This window comes from Peromyscus eremicus, chromosome 13 (genome assembly GCF_949786415.1).
Source record: "Peromyscus eremicus chromosome 13, PerEre_H2_v1, whole genome shotgun sequence".
In the NCBI taxonomy this organism is placed as follows: Eukaryota; Metazoa; Chordata; class Mammalia; order Rodentia; family Cricetidae; genus Peromyscus; species Peromyscus eremicus.
Window position 1 is genome coordinate 51,498,958 of NC_081429.1, and position 14,695 is coordinate 51,513,652.

A 14,695-nucleotide genomic window follows, 5' to 3' on the forward strand; every position below is an offset into this window, starting at 1 on the left:
CTGGTGGTGTGTCTGTGCGCCCTACAGTGTCCATCGATGAGAAGACCTGCTGGAACAGAAAGTGACTCAAAGGCTGTTGGATACGTTCCTGGAACTAACTATTGGGCCTCCCTGATTAGCACACAACTGAATGTTGTATAGAAGATGACTGACAGACTGAACATTGGGGTGGCTGTCCCTGAGGGTTGGTCTGTATTTGGTGCAAGCACCATACTAGAAACATCTTTTGCTGTCTATAAGGCCAGGGTTGCTGAGCAGGTGTCATAGAATTGTGACTCTACAGGCAATGCTGACTATCCTGCCCGTTGTCACTGTGATTGGCAATGACTCTCACGTTGGCGGCGGCAGCTGGGAGCATAGGCGTCTGCTTCGCAGCTACTGCAGGGAAGTTGAGCTGAGATTGATCACATCTGGACTGTGTCATCAAGGAGAAATAGGGAAAGCTGCTATTACTGTGGGGGATGTAGGAGGCTGAGTAATGGCCCCTAAGAGCCATTCATGATCTAATGCCTGGAGTCCGGGAGTATACTACTTCTCACAGCAAAAGTGGTTATATAGATGGTATTGGGGCTAAGAATCTTGAAATAGGGAGAGTTTCTTCCATGATACGAGTCGCACAGTGTAGCCTGATGATGTTTTCTAAAGGACTAAACCTTTCCATATCTCATCCAAGAGCTGTTGGTCAGTTGTGATGCTTCTGCTTATAAAGATGGAAGGGCCATCAGTGACCCCAACAGTCAACAGAGACACAGATATTCCAGCCCCATGAATTCTATCAAGGATGAGCAGCAGGTCCTCCTAGAGAGCCTTCAGAAAGCAATGCAGTGCTGTGGTACTAGACTTGAAGCACAGACCTAAGAGATAGCAGCTCTGTGTTGCAAAGCTGCTAGGTATGTTCCCAAGAGCACAGAGAAAGGGGAGCCTTGCACTGCAGATGGAGAATAACGTCATAATTGACTGTGGTGGTATCGTGTTCCCCAAAATATTGTGCACGCTAATAAACTTATCTGGGGTCAGAGAACAGAACAGCCACAATACTAAACATAGAGGGTAGGCAGTGGTAGCACACGCCTTTAATCCTAGCATTCCAGAGGCAGAGATCTACCTGGATCTCTGTGTGTTCAAGGATACAGCCAGGCATGGTGACTCACGCCTTTAATCCCAGAAAGCGAGCCTTTAATCCCAGGGAGTGATGGCAGAAAGCAGAAAGATATATAAGGCGTGAAGACCAGAAACTAGAAGCTTTTGGCTGTATAAGCATTCAGGCTTTGGAGAAGCAGTTCAGCTGAGATTCATTTGGATAAGGACTCAGAGGCTTCCAGTCTGAGGAAACAGGATCAGCTGAGGAACTGGTGAGGTGAGGTAGCTGTGGCTTGTTCTGCTTCTCTGATCTTCCAGCATTCACCCCAATAACTGGCTGCAGGTTTGTTTTTATTAGACCATTTAAGATTCATGCTACAATTGACACTGGAAGGGTGGTCTTTGAATATGACTTGGATTTCAAATCTCCTGATGTACCCCAGCAAGCACACAGTCCCTGAGCAGTTGATGGGACAAATCCTTCAGCAATGCATACCAAAGATTCCTTTGACCATGATGATTAGGAAAGTTCATTGCAGATGAATGTCTCAGTGATTAACTCAAGGCAAACGGCTAAAGCCATAGATGAGAATATCAGACCTGTCAAATCTGAATATTTGAGGATGAAGCCTGAGTTTATGCTGGGTCCCACCCAACTACCCAACAGTCCTTGGAGGGAGGAGTGAGGATTAAGAAATAATAGATATGAAAAATTGAGACGTACGACTTAAAAGAAAAAGTCAGAGACACAGAATAGTATTGGGAGGGCTCTGGGTCAATACCACAGTTGCCCCGAGTTTGTTCCTCATGAGCTTTTTATACACCAGCAAGGGGAGAGGTGAAAGACCTCCGCCTCTCAAGGACACAATGGTTCAAGGTACAAAGTACAAACAAGTGTAAACACCTCCTTAATTCTCAAAATATCTAGTAGCCATGAGGCAAAACATCCTGTAATTTGACCTTGAAGTATAAAACACCTGGTAACCACTCCTTAGGCCAAAACATTCTATTATGCAGCCTTGAGGGACAAAACAAGCTTGGACTCTCTGACCTTGAGTCACGATGGAATAAGGCCACACTATGGAATCTCTGTGGCCCCCACAGGTTTATGGGAGCAGAGGATAGGGAGGCTGAATACATGATAAACATACTGTCTGCATTCTAGAGGCTCTTAATCTACTTAGAGAGAGAGCTAAGAATGGAAGCATCTAGGAAAGATTTGTGGGTGAGGTCTGATGTGAGTGATGCTTTGTAAAATGGATGTGATTTCTACTGGTAGAGATGGGGCGCACACACACAAAAAAGGTCAGGCAGGTGAGTGAGCTTAGCACTTTAGAAAATCTTCTTTTCTTCTTCTTCTTCTTCTTCTTCTTCTTCTTCTTCTTCTTCTTCTTCTTCTTCTTCTTCTTCTTCTTCTTCTTCCTCTTCCTCTTCCTCTTCCTCTTCCTCTTCCTCTTCTTCCCCTCCTGCTCCTCCTCCCCCTCTTCTCTGTCATCATCGTATGTGTGTATAAATGAGGGGAGAGGGGCTTTGTGCCACAGTAAACGTGGAGGTCAAAGGGAAACTTTGCACAGTTGGTTCGCCTTCCTCCTTTACATGGGTGGGTTCTGGGGCCCAAATTCAGGTTACCAGTCTTGTGCAAGGATCTTTACCGGCTGAGCCAGCTCACCAGCTCAGCTCAGCATTTAAAAAGTAAAAAGGTTTTATTTTATGTGTGTGAACATGTGTGGGCACCTGTGCAGGCTAGAAAAAGTGTCAGATTCTTTGGAACCAGAGTTACAAGTAGCTGTAAACCATCCAATGTAAGTGCTGGGAACTGAACTCGGGTCCATCTGAAAGAGCAGCAGGTGCTTTTAACCGCTGAGCCATCTCTCCAGGCCTTCAGAGTAGCATCTTCTGGAGATTTGAAAACACAATGTTGTGAGATATCAGCCTAGGTTTGATGTTAAACTTTTACCTCGTTTGCTTTTTCTTTGTACGCCCCCTTTTTTTCTTTCAAAATCTTTTGAAGGGATGTTTATTCTAAGAATTAAGGACTTTTATCTATTGAGTGCACGGTATCATTAAAGCAACCAGAAAACATAACACCATAATATCTAACATCTAGTCCATTTTCAAATTTTCCTAGTTGTCCCTCAAATGAAATTATATTTCATTGATTTTTATCTCTCAATGTAAAATTATATACTTAGATTTTAAATTTAAATTTCTTTAACATTTATTTGGTTTTTTGTTTGTGTGTGTGGATGTGCACAGCAAGGTCAGAAGAACACCTGTGGGAGTCAGTTCTCCTGTAGAGGCCCACAAAGCTTCCTAGTGAGATCTGAGCTTGCTTTACCCAGCAGAGCAGAATTAGAGGACGGCTTGACCACGTGCGTGGTCACCAGGTGTCTGGGATGGTCTGCACTTGGCTGTGCTGGGGAGGGGAGGTCTTTTGCCCCACCCCTTGGCATTCCTTTAAAAAGCCCTTTAGTAGAGACAGAAGGGGCTGGTGAGTTTTGATCCAGGCCCTCTCGAGGCTATCCTGTGTTTCTATCTGTCTCTCTCCCCTCTATATTTCTATCTAATCTAATTTTATTATCTAATAGAGATAGTAAAAACCTCTATATTTTTCACTTCTCCCTACTCAAGAGTACCCTGGGGAAAAGGTGGGAGCTGGTCTCTCACGTTCTCCTTCTACCATGTGGCTTTGGGGAGCACACTGTCACATTCTGAGCTTCTTGTCCTGACCAAACCTCAGACCTAGACAGGTAAAATTCTTGCAGGACACGCCAAAACTTCATTAGTTTTACCCTGTCATGTGAGCACAGATATCCAGAGGACACTGCTCAAGGGACTATTTAGGAAGCATAGACTGGACTCCCAGCAGACAGCAGAACTATGAGAAACACATTTCTGTTCTTCTTAAATTGTGTAGCACTAGTGGACTGAAATACCTAGAGATATAAATTTGTTCACAAGACTTAATTTCTGTCCCATTCAAAAACAATTGCTTGCTGCCTCCATCAATTAGGTTCAAGTACATTTTCAGACTTGGTGACAATTCTGAAGAACCAGGCTTTTGTGGACCCTGAAGGGCCTCCTCTCTCCTTTGTAGTTCACGGTTCACAGTAAACCAATAATGCCACTATTCTCCAGCAGGTGTCTCCGGAAACCAATGCACAGAGCTTCTACATTTAACCAGAGATCTCTAATAGTGATAAACTTGTTCTTACAGCTCAGGCCCTGGCCAGAAAACATTACAAATTCTGGAAAATGCATAGAACTAATTGCTAAGCTGACCTGGAGAATTGGACTCTCCTTAAGGAACCAATAAATGAAGCATGGGAATAGTTTTTGTTTTGTTTTGTTTTGTTTTGTTTTGTTTTGTTTTGTTTGATTCAGTTTGTTTCCTCTCCCCTGCCACCCCCAGACGGGGGTTCTCTGTGTATCCCTAGCTGTCCTGGAACTTGCTCTGCAGACCAGGCTGGCCTTGAACTCACTGTAGATCCACCTGCCTCTGCCTCCTGAGTGCTGGAATTAAAGGTGTGCGCCACCACTGCCCCGCAGGAATAGTTTTACAGTACAAATACAATCATCTCTCATTGTGAAACCAAACAAAAAGCAAAATTGCTTCATCTACGGTGCTTCATGCTACATTACATGAACCCTCCGGAAGTCACAATGAGCTGGGAAGACAAGTCTCATTGGGGTGGAGATTAGGTACAGTGCAGCACAGACCCACACTGACAACACACAGGAATTAAGGGGCTTGGGATTTTGTGCCATACAGCCTGCAAGGGAAAGGCAAGGACCGAGTTCTTGCTCTTACAGAATCCTGCCTTTAGAGATTAGGAGCTACTAGCGTGAGCCCACACAAAAGGATATGCCAAGCAGTAGGTTGGAGGCAGCAGTTCATTGTGTCTTTGGGGCACACGGGAGAGCACATGGCAAACATACTATCTGCCTTCTGGAGGGATCTTGGTCTACTTAGGGAGAGATGGGAATGGAGAATCTAGGAAAGGTCTGTAGGTGAGGTTGGATGTGAGCAGGGGCTGTGTGAAATGGAGTTTCTAGTGGTAGAGATTAACTAAATGTTGTACCCAGAGTCCCCCAAAGACCTTCAGGAGACCAAATCCAATGCAAAAACAAAGAGTCTTTTTATTTTGAGTTAACTCAGGACTCTCTGTCCGTCTGACGCTACAACAGAGCAGGAGAGACCCTGAGTAGCAATGGGGCAGGGTTTTTAAAGTAAAGGGGGCTTGGGGTCTACAGACTACATAGGAACAGACTCAGGATTGGTTTATTCGAGTGGCAATCATGTTAGTAACTTTTAATTGGCTAGGGTTAGTTGGGGGTTACAGTTATCATTTTGGGGCAGGCCTGGACAAGTCCCAGGCTTTGTCCTTGAGCTGCCATGGAGGCACGTGCTGACTGTGGGGGCTGGCTCAGTGGCCCACGCTTGTCTCCCTGTCCCTGCTGCCAGGGGCATCAGTGATTGTCTTTTGTCCATGGCCCTCTCAGAAACTGCTTGCTCAGGTCTCAGGAAACTGAAATTGAGGCCTGATCTCTGAGAGAAGACTGAGCAGCCTGTTATGGCGTCTGCTTGGTCCTTCCACTAAAGGCGACTTTTGAGCTCCCTCTTGCCTAAAAGAAGACTACATTTCAAATATCATAACAGTAAATAATGGCTCTGAGGAAGAGAAACATATTTAAAATGTTTTATATTTTTAAAAGTCTAATGTGCAGCTGGGCAATGGTGGCGCACGCCTTTAATCCCAGCACTCAGGAGGCAGAGGCAGGCGGATCTCTGTGAGTTCGAGGCCAGTCTGGTTCTGGCCAGATGACTTCTCTTATGCATGAGTGAATGAGAATTTAGAGTATACATCCTAACATTATCATGAAAGTGGACTTGACTCTTGAAGATGTGACACTATAGTCTGAAAATGTCCTATCAAATTGAGCTTGATTAGTAAGAGTGGTAATTGTATAGAGCGAGTTCCAGGACAGCCAGGGCTACACAGAGAAACCCTGTCTCAAAAAACAAAACAAAAACAAACAAACAAAACTCCCAAAAGTCCAATGTGCTACCCACTTTGCCTTAGAATCACCTTAAAAAGTATTTTTAAATGTTAAATGGCCAATAAAGTTCTGGACGCTTCTGGGTTTGTTTCGTGTATAATGGGAAATTATTCTAATACTGAGACAGCGGAAGAAATTGATGAGTCAGGCTGGGAAACCATAGTAAATCATTGTACTTTTCTATAGGAGAGATGTCCCAGAATAGGAACAGTGAAGAGAAGAAGGGTTCTTGTATCAAGGATACATTTTTTTTTTAAAGGGTCAGCATTTTGTGAATGTGGAATTACTACATCAAATGAATTTGGAACACACTAGAGCTCCGGAGGTAAGATAAATATATGACTGTGTCCTGTGTTGTGGAACAGTCAGATAAAGGTGTCCCAATAGGTTGCTGGAGATACACATTTGGCCCACGGGCGAGAGTGCACAGAAAGTATGTCAGAAATTATAAACCTAAAAGAAATGGTGTGGAGAGAAGAGGGCTCCTGAGACTTAAGTAGAGTTTAGTAGAATGTGAAGGAGGCCGCCCACCAACAGGCTCTGACTTCCGGAGGAAACAGAAACTGCCTGACAAGGAACCAGAGCCGATGGGCCCGCCTGCTAAGTGCACACCTCCAAAGCCCAGGCACTCTGCACGTGGTCCGGGAAAGGGCGGGAAAGGCTGCAGCCCCGTGCGCGCGCGTGCGCAGCCAACAGCGGTTGGGTTCAGTGGCAGATTGGGCCCCGAAGAGAATGTAACAATGGAGCTGCCCCCTCCGGGAATCCGGAGGGTTTCCATCAACCCTCTAGAGGCACCCCGCAGGTTTTCCATCTTCCCAGGCGTGATGCCCACCCGCTCATCTTTGGGCTCGTCTTTGGCCTCCGCTGGCACCCCGAAGCCCTCCATCCATAGCAGCCTGAGGGCCCCGAGCCTGATGCCGAGCCCCATTCCCCAGAAGAGCTCCCTCAGCCCCGCCGACGCCATGCGGCGCAGGGCGTCCAACGTCTCCTCCGTGCACTATGCCGACGAGCAAGGCAAGCCGCCACCCTTGGACGAAGACAAAGAGAAGGACAAGGGCAAGGGCAAGGGCAAGGGCACCGGGACGCGGCTGCTGAACGTGAGTGGGCCGGGAGGAGGGAGCGGGCAGGATGGCAGGATGGGAGGTGCCCTAGGGACCGCAATCCCGAGACCTCCCTCACAGGAAAGGGGGCCACACTAGACACCTTAGGCAACTTAACCTCCTGCAGCATCATTTTGTCGACTAGGAGATGAAAGACAGTGAAAATGTAGCCGGTGACGCTCGTCGGGACAAAGAACAGTCACTACATGCTCACTTGTCATTTGTCAAGATGTCATTTGTCTGGATACCTGCTAAACCCCAGAAACTTTATTCATTCATTCATCCTTCCTTCCTTCCTTCCTTCCTTCCTTCCTTCCTTCCTTCCTTCCTTCCTTCCTTCCTTCCTTCCTTCCTTCCTTCCTCCTCCTCCTCCTCCTCCTCCTCCTCCTCCTCCTCCCTCTCTCTCTCTCTCTCTCTCTCTCTCTCTCTCTCTCTCTCTCTCTCTCCCTCTCTCTCCTCCCTCCCTCCTTCCTTCCCTCCTTCCTTCCTATTTATTTATTTTGTTATGGAGGGTCTTTAATTTGTTTCGTTTTGCCTTACTACATAAGGCCCGGCTGACCTGATACTTGCTATGGAGCCCAGGTTGGTTTCAAACTCTTAGCAATCTCCCCCACCACCACCACCTCTGTCTTATATACTTAAGTGATGGGATGCGGATGTGTGCCACTACACCCAGATATTACCAAGGCCCTTAAATTATGACTCTGGAGGACTAATTCTTCATCAAGTCTCCAGTATTTAGTGGTAACGAGGGGCTGGAGGCATACATGACAAAGGAGAACCAAATTGTAATTCATTCTATATAAAGGTCATTTTATCCAGCACTCAGAAGGCAGCAGCAGGCAGATCTCTTGAGTTCAAAGCCAGCCTGATCTATAGAGCGAGTTCCAGGACAGTCAGGGCTACACAGAGAAACCCTGTCTCAATAAACAACAACAAAATTCAGAAACAAATGGTACATAGAGAAGATGAGCTCTGTCTCTGTCAAGTAATAATTTGATCTCCAAAGTTCCTGCTAATTCCAAGAGTTTAGCATGCTTTTAGAGCATTGTTAGGATGGATTGAGAGCAGATTAAAGGCTAACTAAAAGGTAAGTTTCTAAGATGTGCTAAGTTAAAAATCACAAAGGTTTGTAAGAGAGATGCGCTTCAAAATCAGGCCACGGGCTGAGCTTGTTGTGTATGACCTCAAGGAATTTGGGCTTTGTTTCCCAGAATACTGATTTCTAATATTGTTTTGAACATGGCAGTTCCTTGTCAATGTAAAATTTTCCTTTTGCATAAAATAACTGGTCTTTATTACTTGCTGATTGGGTGATTATATAACCACAAAAATGAACAAATAAGCCTGGTATTATTAATAGACTTCTCTCCAGCTCATTGCTTGTTCATTTTTCAGTTTTTTGTTAATCTCTATTCAATTCTTCTGAGGTGCTTAGTAAAGCCTTGGTATGGGGATGCCGGGGAGATGGCTGAGTAGTCAGGAATGTGTACTGCTCTTGCACAGGAACCTGAGTTCAGTTCTGTGCCCACGCCAGGCAGCTCACAACTGTCTGTAACTCCAGCTCTAGGAGATCTGGCCTCTGGGGTCACTTACATGCATGTGCACACACTCACAGATAGATATACAGACGTACACATACATAAAGAATAAATCTCTAAAATCTAGATTTTTCAGCCTCCCCCATAGTCCTCCTGGATTAGAGGGGTAAATGCAGGAATGTGCTCAAATTAAAACTATTTTTAACTGATTCCTAGACATGAGCTTGAGAATCACCTCAGAGGACAAGGGGAACATCGGTGTGGTGACTAGGTTGACAGAGCAGCCAGAGGAACTGGATGAACTGTGGTGGGGATGTTCCTTAGTTTGTAGAGAGCTTGTCTAACGTGCACAAGCCCAGAGCCCAATCCCCACACTTCAGAAACAGTGGCACATGCCTGTACTCATATCAGGAGGTGTAGGCAGAAGGATCAGAAATTTAGGTCATATTTGCCCACATAGTGAGTTTTAGAAATGGGTGAACTGAGTAAAAGCAAACGGAGGGGTAAGTGACTGGAAGTCTCAAATATTTTTTTAATTTAAAATTTAATTTAAAAATTTATTTATACTGGTGATTGTTTGTTGGTTTGTCTTTGTCAACACGGTGTAAACTAGAGTCACCCAGGAAGAAAGCAGTTCAGCTAAGGAATTGCTTCTGTTGGATTGGGCTGTGCCTGTGTTTCTTGATTGGTGGTTGGTGTGAAAGGACTCAACCCACTGTGGGCCATGCCACCCCTGGGCTGGTGGTCCTGGGTTCTATAAGAAAGCAGGCTGAGCGAGACATGGGGAACAAGCCAGTAAGCAGCATTCTTCCGTGGTCTCTGCTTCAGTTCCTGCCTTCCAATTCTTGCCTTGAGTTCCTGCTCTGACTTCCCTCTGTGATGGACGGACTATGAGCTGTCATATGAAATAGACCCTTTCCTTCCCAAGTTGCCTGTGGTCCTATTGTCTTACTGACTTTTCTATTTCTGTGAGGAGACACCATGATCAAATCAACGTATGAAAGAAAGCAGCACTTAATTTGGGGCTCACGGTCCCTGAGAGTGAGCCCATGACCACTGTGACAGGAAGCACAGCAGCAGGCAGGCAGGCTTGGTGCTTGAGCAGTAGCTGAGAGCTTATATCTGATCCACAACATGAGGCAGAGAGGGGTTAAGTGGGAATGGTGGGGGACTTTGAAAACCTTCAAGCCACCCTCAGTGACACATCTCCTCTACCAAGGCCACACCTCCTAAACCTTCCCAAACACTTCCACTGACTGGGACCCAAGCAACCAAATATATGTGCCTATGGGGGCTGTTCTCTTTCAAACCACCACACAAGGTATTTGTGATAGCAATAAAGTAAACTGGCACGCCTTTAATCCCAGCATTGGAGAGGCGGATCTCTGTGAGTTTGAGGCCAGTCTGGTCTACAGAGCGAGTTCCAGGACAGGCACCAAAACTACACAGAGAAACCCTGTCTCAAAAAAAACCCCAAAAAGTTTTATTAAAATGTAGGTTTCTAAGAAAATTGGAAAGATTGGTTATGCGTAGTACTTAGATTAAGATATAATAAAAATGTGTATTGTCATCCAGGTTTGATGCCATTGCCTCCTGCATTCAGAGATTAAGATATCAGGATTGGGACCTTAGGACTAGCTTGGACTGTATAGTGAAAATCTGTATCAAAGACTTGTGCTGGCTATTTTCAAGTCAACTTGACACAAGTTAGACTCATTGGAGAGGAGGAAACCTCAGTTGATCTGGCTGTAGGGAAGCCTGTGAGGCATTTTCTTAATTAGTGATTTGTAGTTGGTTGTTTTGTTTTGTTTGTTTATTTGAAACTCTTTGGCTCTTTGGGGGGCCCACCACCAAGCTCATGCTATCTGGGGCACTTTGAAATTCTATTCATTTCTGAGATGTGTTTATCTTTTCCTTTTTTATTATTCTCTCATACATTATACCCTGACTGCAGTTTCCCCTCCACCCACTCCTCCCATCCCCTTACCTCCCCTGTACCTCAGATCCACTCCCCCTCCTTTCCCTTTAAAAAAAGAGCTGGCCTCCTAGGGATATCCACTGAACATGTCATAACAAGTTTCAATAAGAATAGGCACAACTCTCATATCAAAGCTGGACGAGGCTAGAAAAGGGTCCCAAGAACAGGCAAAAGAGTTAAAGACACTCCCTGCTCCCACTGTTGGGAATCCCACAAGAACACTCAGCTACACCACTATAATGTATATGCAGAGGTCCTAGTTCAGACCCATACAGGGCCCATGATTGTTGCTTCAGTCTCTGCAATCCTCTGTGAGCCCTGCTTAGTTGATTCTGGGGGCAGTGTTTTCATAGTGTGCTTGACCCCTCTGCCTCCTACAATCATTCCTTCCCCTCTTCTGTGGAGTTCCCCTGGCTCTCCCTAGTCTTTGGCTGTGGGTCTCTGCATCTGCTCCCATCTGTTGCTGGATGAAGTTTCTCTGATGACAATTGGGCTAGGCACCTATCTATGAGTATAGCAGAATATTGTTAGTAGTCATGTCATTTAATTTTTTTTCCAGTCGTATCTGGGTCTCTGGGCTGTCCAGCCTCTGGTTCCTGGCCATCCAGGCAGTGTCAGGCATGGGTTCCCTCTCATGGCATGGGTCTCAAGTCGGATCATTGGTTGGCCACTCCCACAAGTTCTGTGCCACCATCTTACAGACAGGACAGATTGTAGGTTGAAGAAGGTTTTGTGGCTTGGTTGGTGTCCCAGTCCCACTGCTGAAAGCCTTGCCTGGTTACAGGAGATGGCCAGTTCAGGCTCCATATCCCCTATTATTAGGAATCTTTGCTAGGGTCACTTTAGAAGATTCCAGGGAGTTTCCACTGCACTAGGTCCCACATCCCCCTGCCCAGCTGCCCCCTAATTCCAGCCATCTCTCCCAGTACTCTCTCCCTCCAACTCCCACCCCCCCACCCGATCCCTCCTATTTCCATTCTCACCAGCCCCCAGTCCAGGCAGAAATAAAGAAAGAAATTAAGGACTTCCTAGTCTTTACTCTCCTTGAAGGAGATCAAGGAGATACATTTTGAAAAGGAAGAAGTCAAAGTATCACTATTTGCAGATGATATTATAATATATATAAGTGACCCCCAAAATTCTACCAGGGGACTCCTACAGCTGATGAACACCTTTAGTACCATGGCGGGATACAAGATTAACTAAAAAAAAAAATCAGTAGCCCTACTAAACACAAATGACAAATGGGCTGGGAAAAAACACTCTTTATAACAGCCACAAATAATATAAAATATCTTGGGGTGACTTTAACCAAGCTAGTGAAAGACCTGGATGATAAGAACTTCAAGTCTTTGAAGAAAGAAATTGGAGAAGATATCAGAAGATGGAAAGATCTCCCATCTCATGGATCAGCAGGATTAACATAGTAAAATGGCCATCTTACCAAAAGCAATCTACAGATTCATCTCAATCCCAATCAAGATTCCAACACATTTTTCACAGACCTTGAAAGGACAATACTCAGCTTCATGTGGAAAAACCAAAAACCCAGGCTAACTAACACAATCCTGTACAATAAAAGACTTCCAGAGGCATCACCATTCCTGATTTCAAGTGCTACTACAGAGCTATAGTAAAACTGAATGGTTTTGGCATAAAAACAGATAGGTGAATCAATGGAATCGAAGACCCAGATATAAATCCATGTACCTATGGACACCTGATTTTTGACAAAGAAGCCAGAAGGACACAACAGAAAAAACAAAGCATCTTCAACAAATGGTGCTAGTCTAACTGGATGTCAGCATGTAGGAAAATGCAAACAGATCTATATCTATCATCCTGCACAAAACTCAAGTCCAAGTGGATCAAAGACTTCAACATAAATCCAGACACACTGAACCTAATAGAAGAGAAAATGAGGAATAGTCTTGAGCACATTGGCACAGGAAACAACTTCCTGAAAAGGGTTTATCTTTGTGTGTGTGTGTGTGTGTGTGTGTGTGTGTGTGTGTGTGTGTGTGTGTGTGTGTCCCCAGGTATGACCATTTGGAATTGAACAATCTTTATGGGACATCCTCACTGGAGAAAATGGACCCTCCATCTCTCTGCAGCCATTGACTGCCTGTAGCTCTTCATCTAGCGGTGGACCTTGTGAAATTTCCCCATTCAGTCAGCATGTCAACTGCTGTTATCATCATGCAGGTCTTATTCAGGCAATCATATTGTTGAGATTTCATGGGTACAATTTCCCTGTCGTGACTACAGGATAGTATTTAGTGGAATGTGTTGCCACAATCTGTGTGGCTTGGGTCCTGGAACCCTGGAAATCTGACTAGGGGCAGTGAAAAAATGCAGAACTGACAGACACACATACAGGAAAGCTGGGGTCACCGCAGTGTATTTATTACATATAGCACAGGGGAAAGGAGTTAGTTAGTTAGTTAGTCAATCAGTCTTGGTAGGAAGTCTCTGTAGGTGAGCAGTCTCAGGTTGTAAATATCCAGGAGAAAGAAGCTACAATTGCTAGTTTTTACACACACTGCTAACATTCACACTCACACCAGAGGAAGGCTTTGCCTCTCAGCCTTACCCATGGGTCTGAGGTGTTGGTCCTTGGCAAGGCAGTGCCCATGTCAGCAATACGGATTCACTCAGGACCTCATCTGTTCTTTATTCATTTACTCAAGGTTTCCTCGGCTCCCCACAAAGTGTGCTGGTCCTCTGACTCTTACCGATTGTCTTCCCCTCCCATGATTTTCCCTTGGGTGCATGGTGGCATTGTAGGTATATCAGTTGGGTTTGGGCGCCCAATTTTGTGGATCTCTGTAATCGTCTCCATCTATTGCAAAAAAGAACTTCTTTGATGGGGTAAGAGGTACATTTATCTGTGGATATAAGGATAAGGATTTAGAGTATAATTAGAAATTATATTAATTTAGGAAAACGGTAGTTGCAGATTTTCCTTTAGTGTCTGTGACTTCTCTAGTCATGGGTAGTTGGCTAGGTTTTCCTTGATGGGCATGAATTCCCTCCCATCAAGCCAGCCTTGGGTTCAGTTAAACAGCTGTTGGTTACCTGCAAGATAAAAGTGTCACTACTGTTTTATTGGGGATATCTTGCTGGGCTGGTTATTATTGTGGTCCCTTCACTTTACAGCTAGGTAGGACTCGTTGCTTCTCTCCCATGGCAGCATCCATAACACCTTCACATACCACAAGAGCAAGACCTCATGGAGGAGGCTTCCAAAAGGAGAAGGATGACCATCAATACAGAAAAAAAAAAAACTCTCCCAATTTTCTTCCTGTAACAAGTTTGAATGCAGTTGATCTGATTTTTCTTATTCCCAGTGGCCTGTTACAGGATTCAAGCATGCTATACTTTTCTAAGCGATGGGAGGTGAAGGATACTGTAAATGTGACTGGTGGTTCTTATTTGATGTTCTGATTTCCTTAATTCCCCCCATAACGTCTTTCTTTCTCCTTCCTGCCATGCATTCAGGGGACCCCGCTTCCTCTCAGATGTCTTCAACACGAAGCAGTACTCCTCTGAGGATCCCACACTTGGTCCTCCAGGGCCCTTCTCTCACCCAGTGCTGGACCACCTGTGTTGACTTTCTCCTCAACTCTGTCTCTTCTGTTGTCTCTGCTCCTCTCTCCTATTCTCCACAGTCACTTACAGATTTTCTTGTCTTGATCTCTGTCCCCATTGGTTTGTGCTGGGATTTTTACTTTATTTCTCTCCCTAAAGGAAATCTGGAAATTGTGAGGCTTTTCTCTAATGTGTGCTATGTTTTCATACACACGTGTGCTTTTCTCCTCTTCTCTGATTTCCTTGATAATTCCATATTTACTATGTATATTTTTATTTCTTTGTTTACCTACTGATGAACTTATTGAAGATAGAAATGAGTTTCATATTCATAGTTATATCCA

General features: G+C 44.9%; 1 protein-coding gene and 1 long non-coding RNA gene across 2 annotated transcripts in view; one reads left to right on the forward strand and one right to left on the reverse strand.

Moving 5' to 3' along the window:
• Positions 1 to 14,695, reverse strand: part of LOC131923676 (uncharacterized) — a 97,571-nt gene that overhangs the window by 19,186 nt on the left and 63,690 nt on the right. The window lies entirely within an intron of this gene.
• The window catches only part of C2cd6 (C2 calcium dependent domain containing 6), an 87,825-nt gene continuing 79,960 nt past the window's right edge, over positions 6,831 to 14,695 (forward strand). The window contains exon 1 of the mRNA XM_059278806.1: positions 6,831 to 7,238. Coding sequence (XP_059134789.1) covers positions 6,882 to 7,238 — 357 coding nt within the window. The 5' untranslated portion in view covers positions 6,831 to 6,881. The remainder of the gene's footprint in view (positions 7,239 to 14,695) is intronic.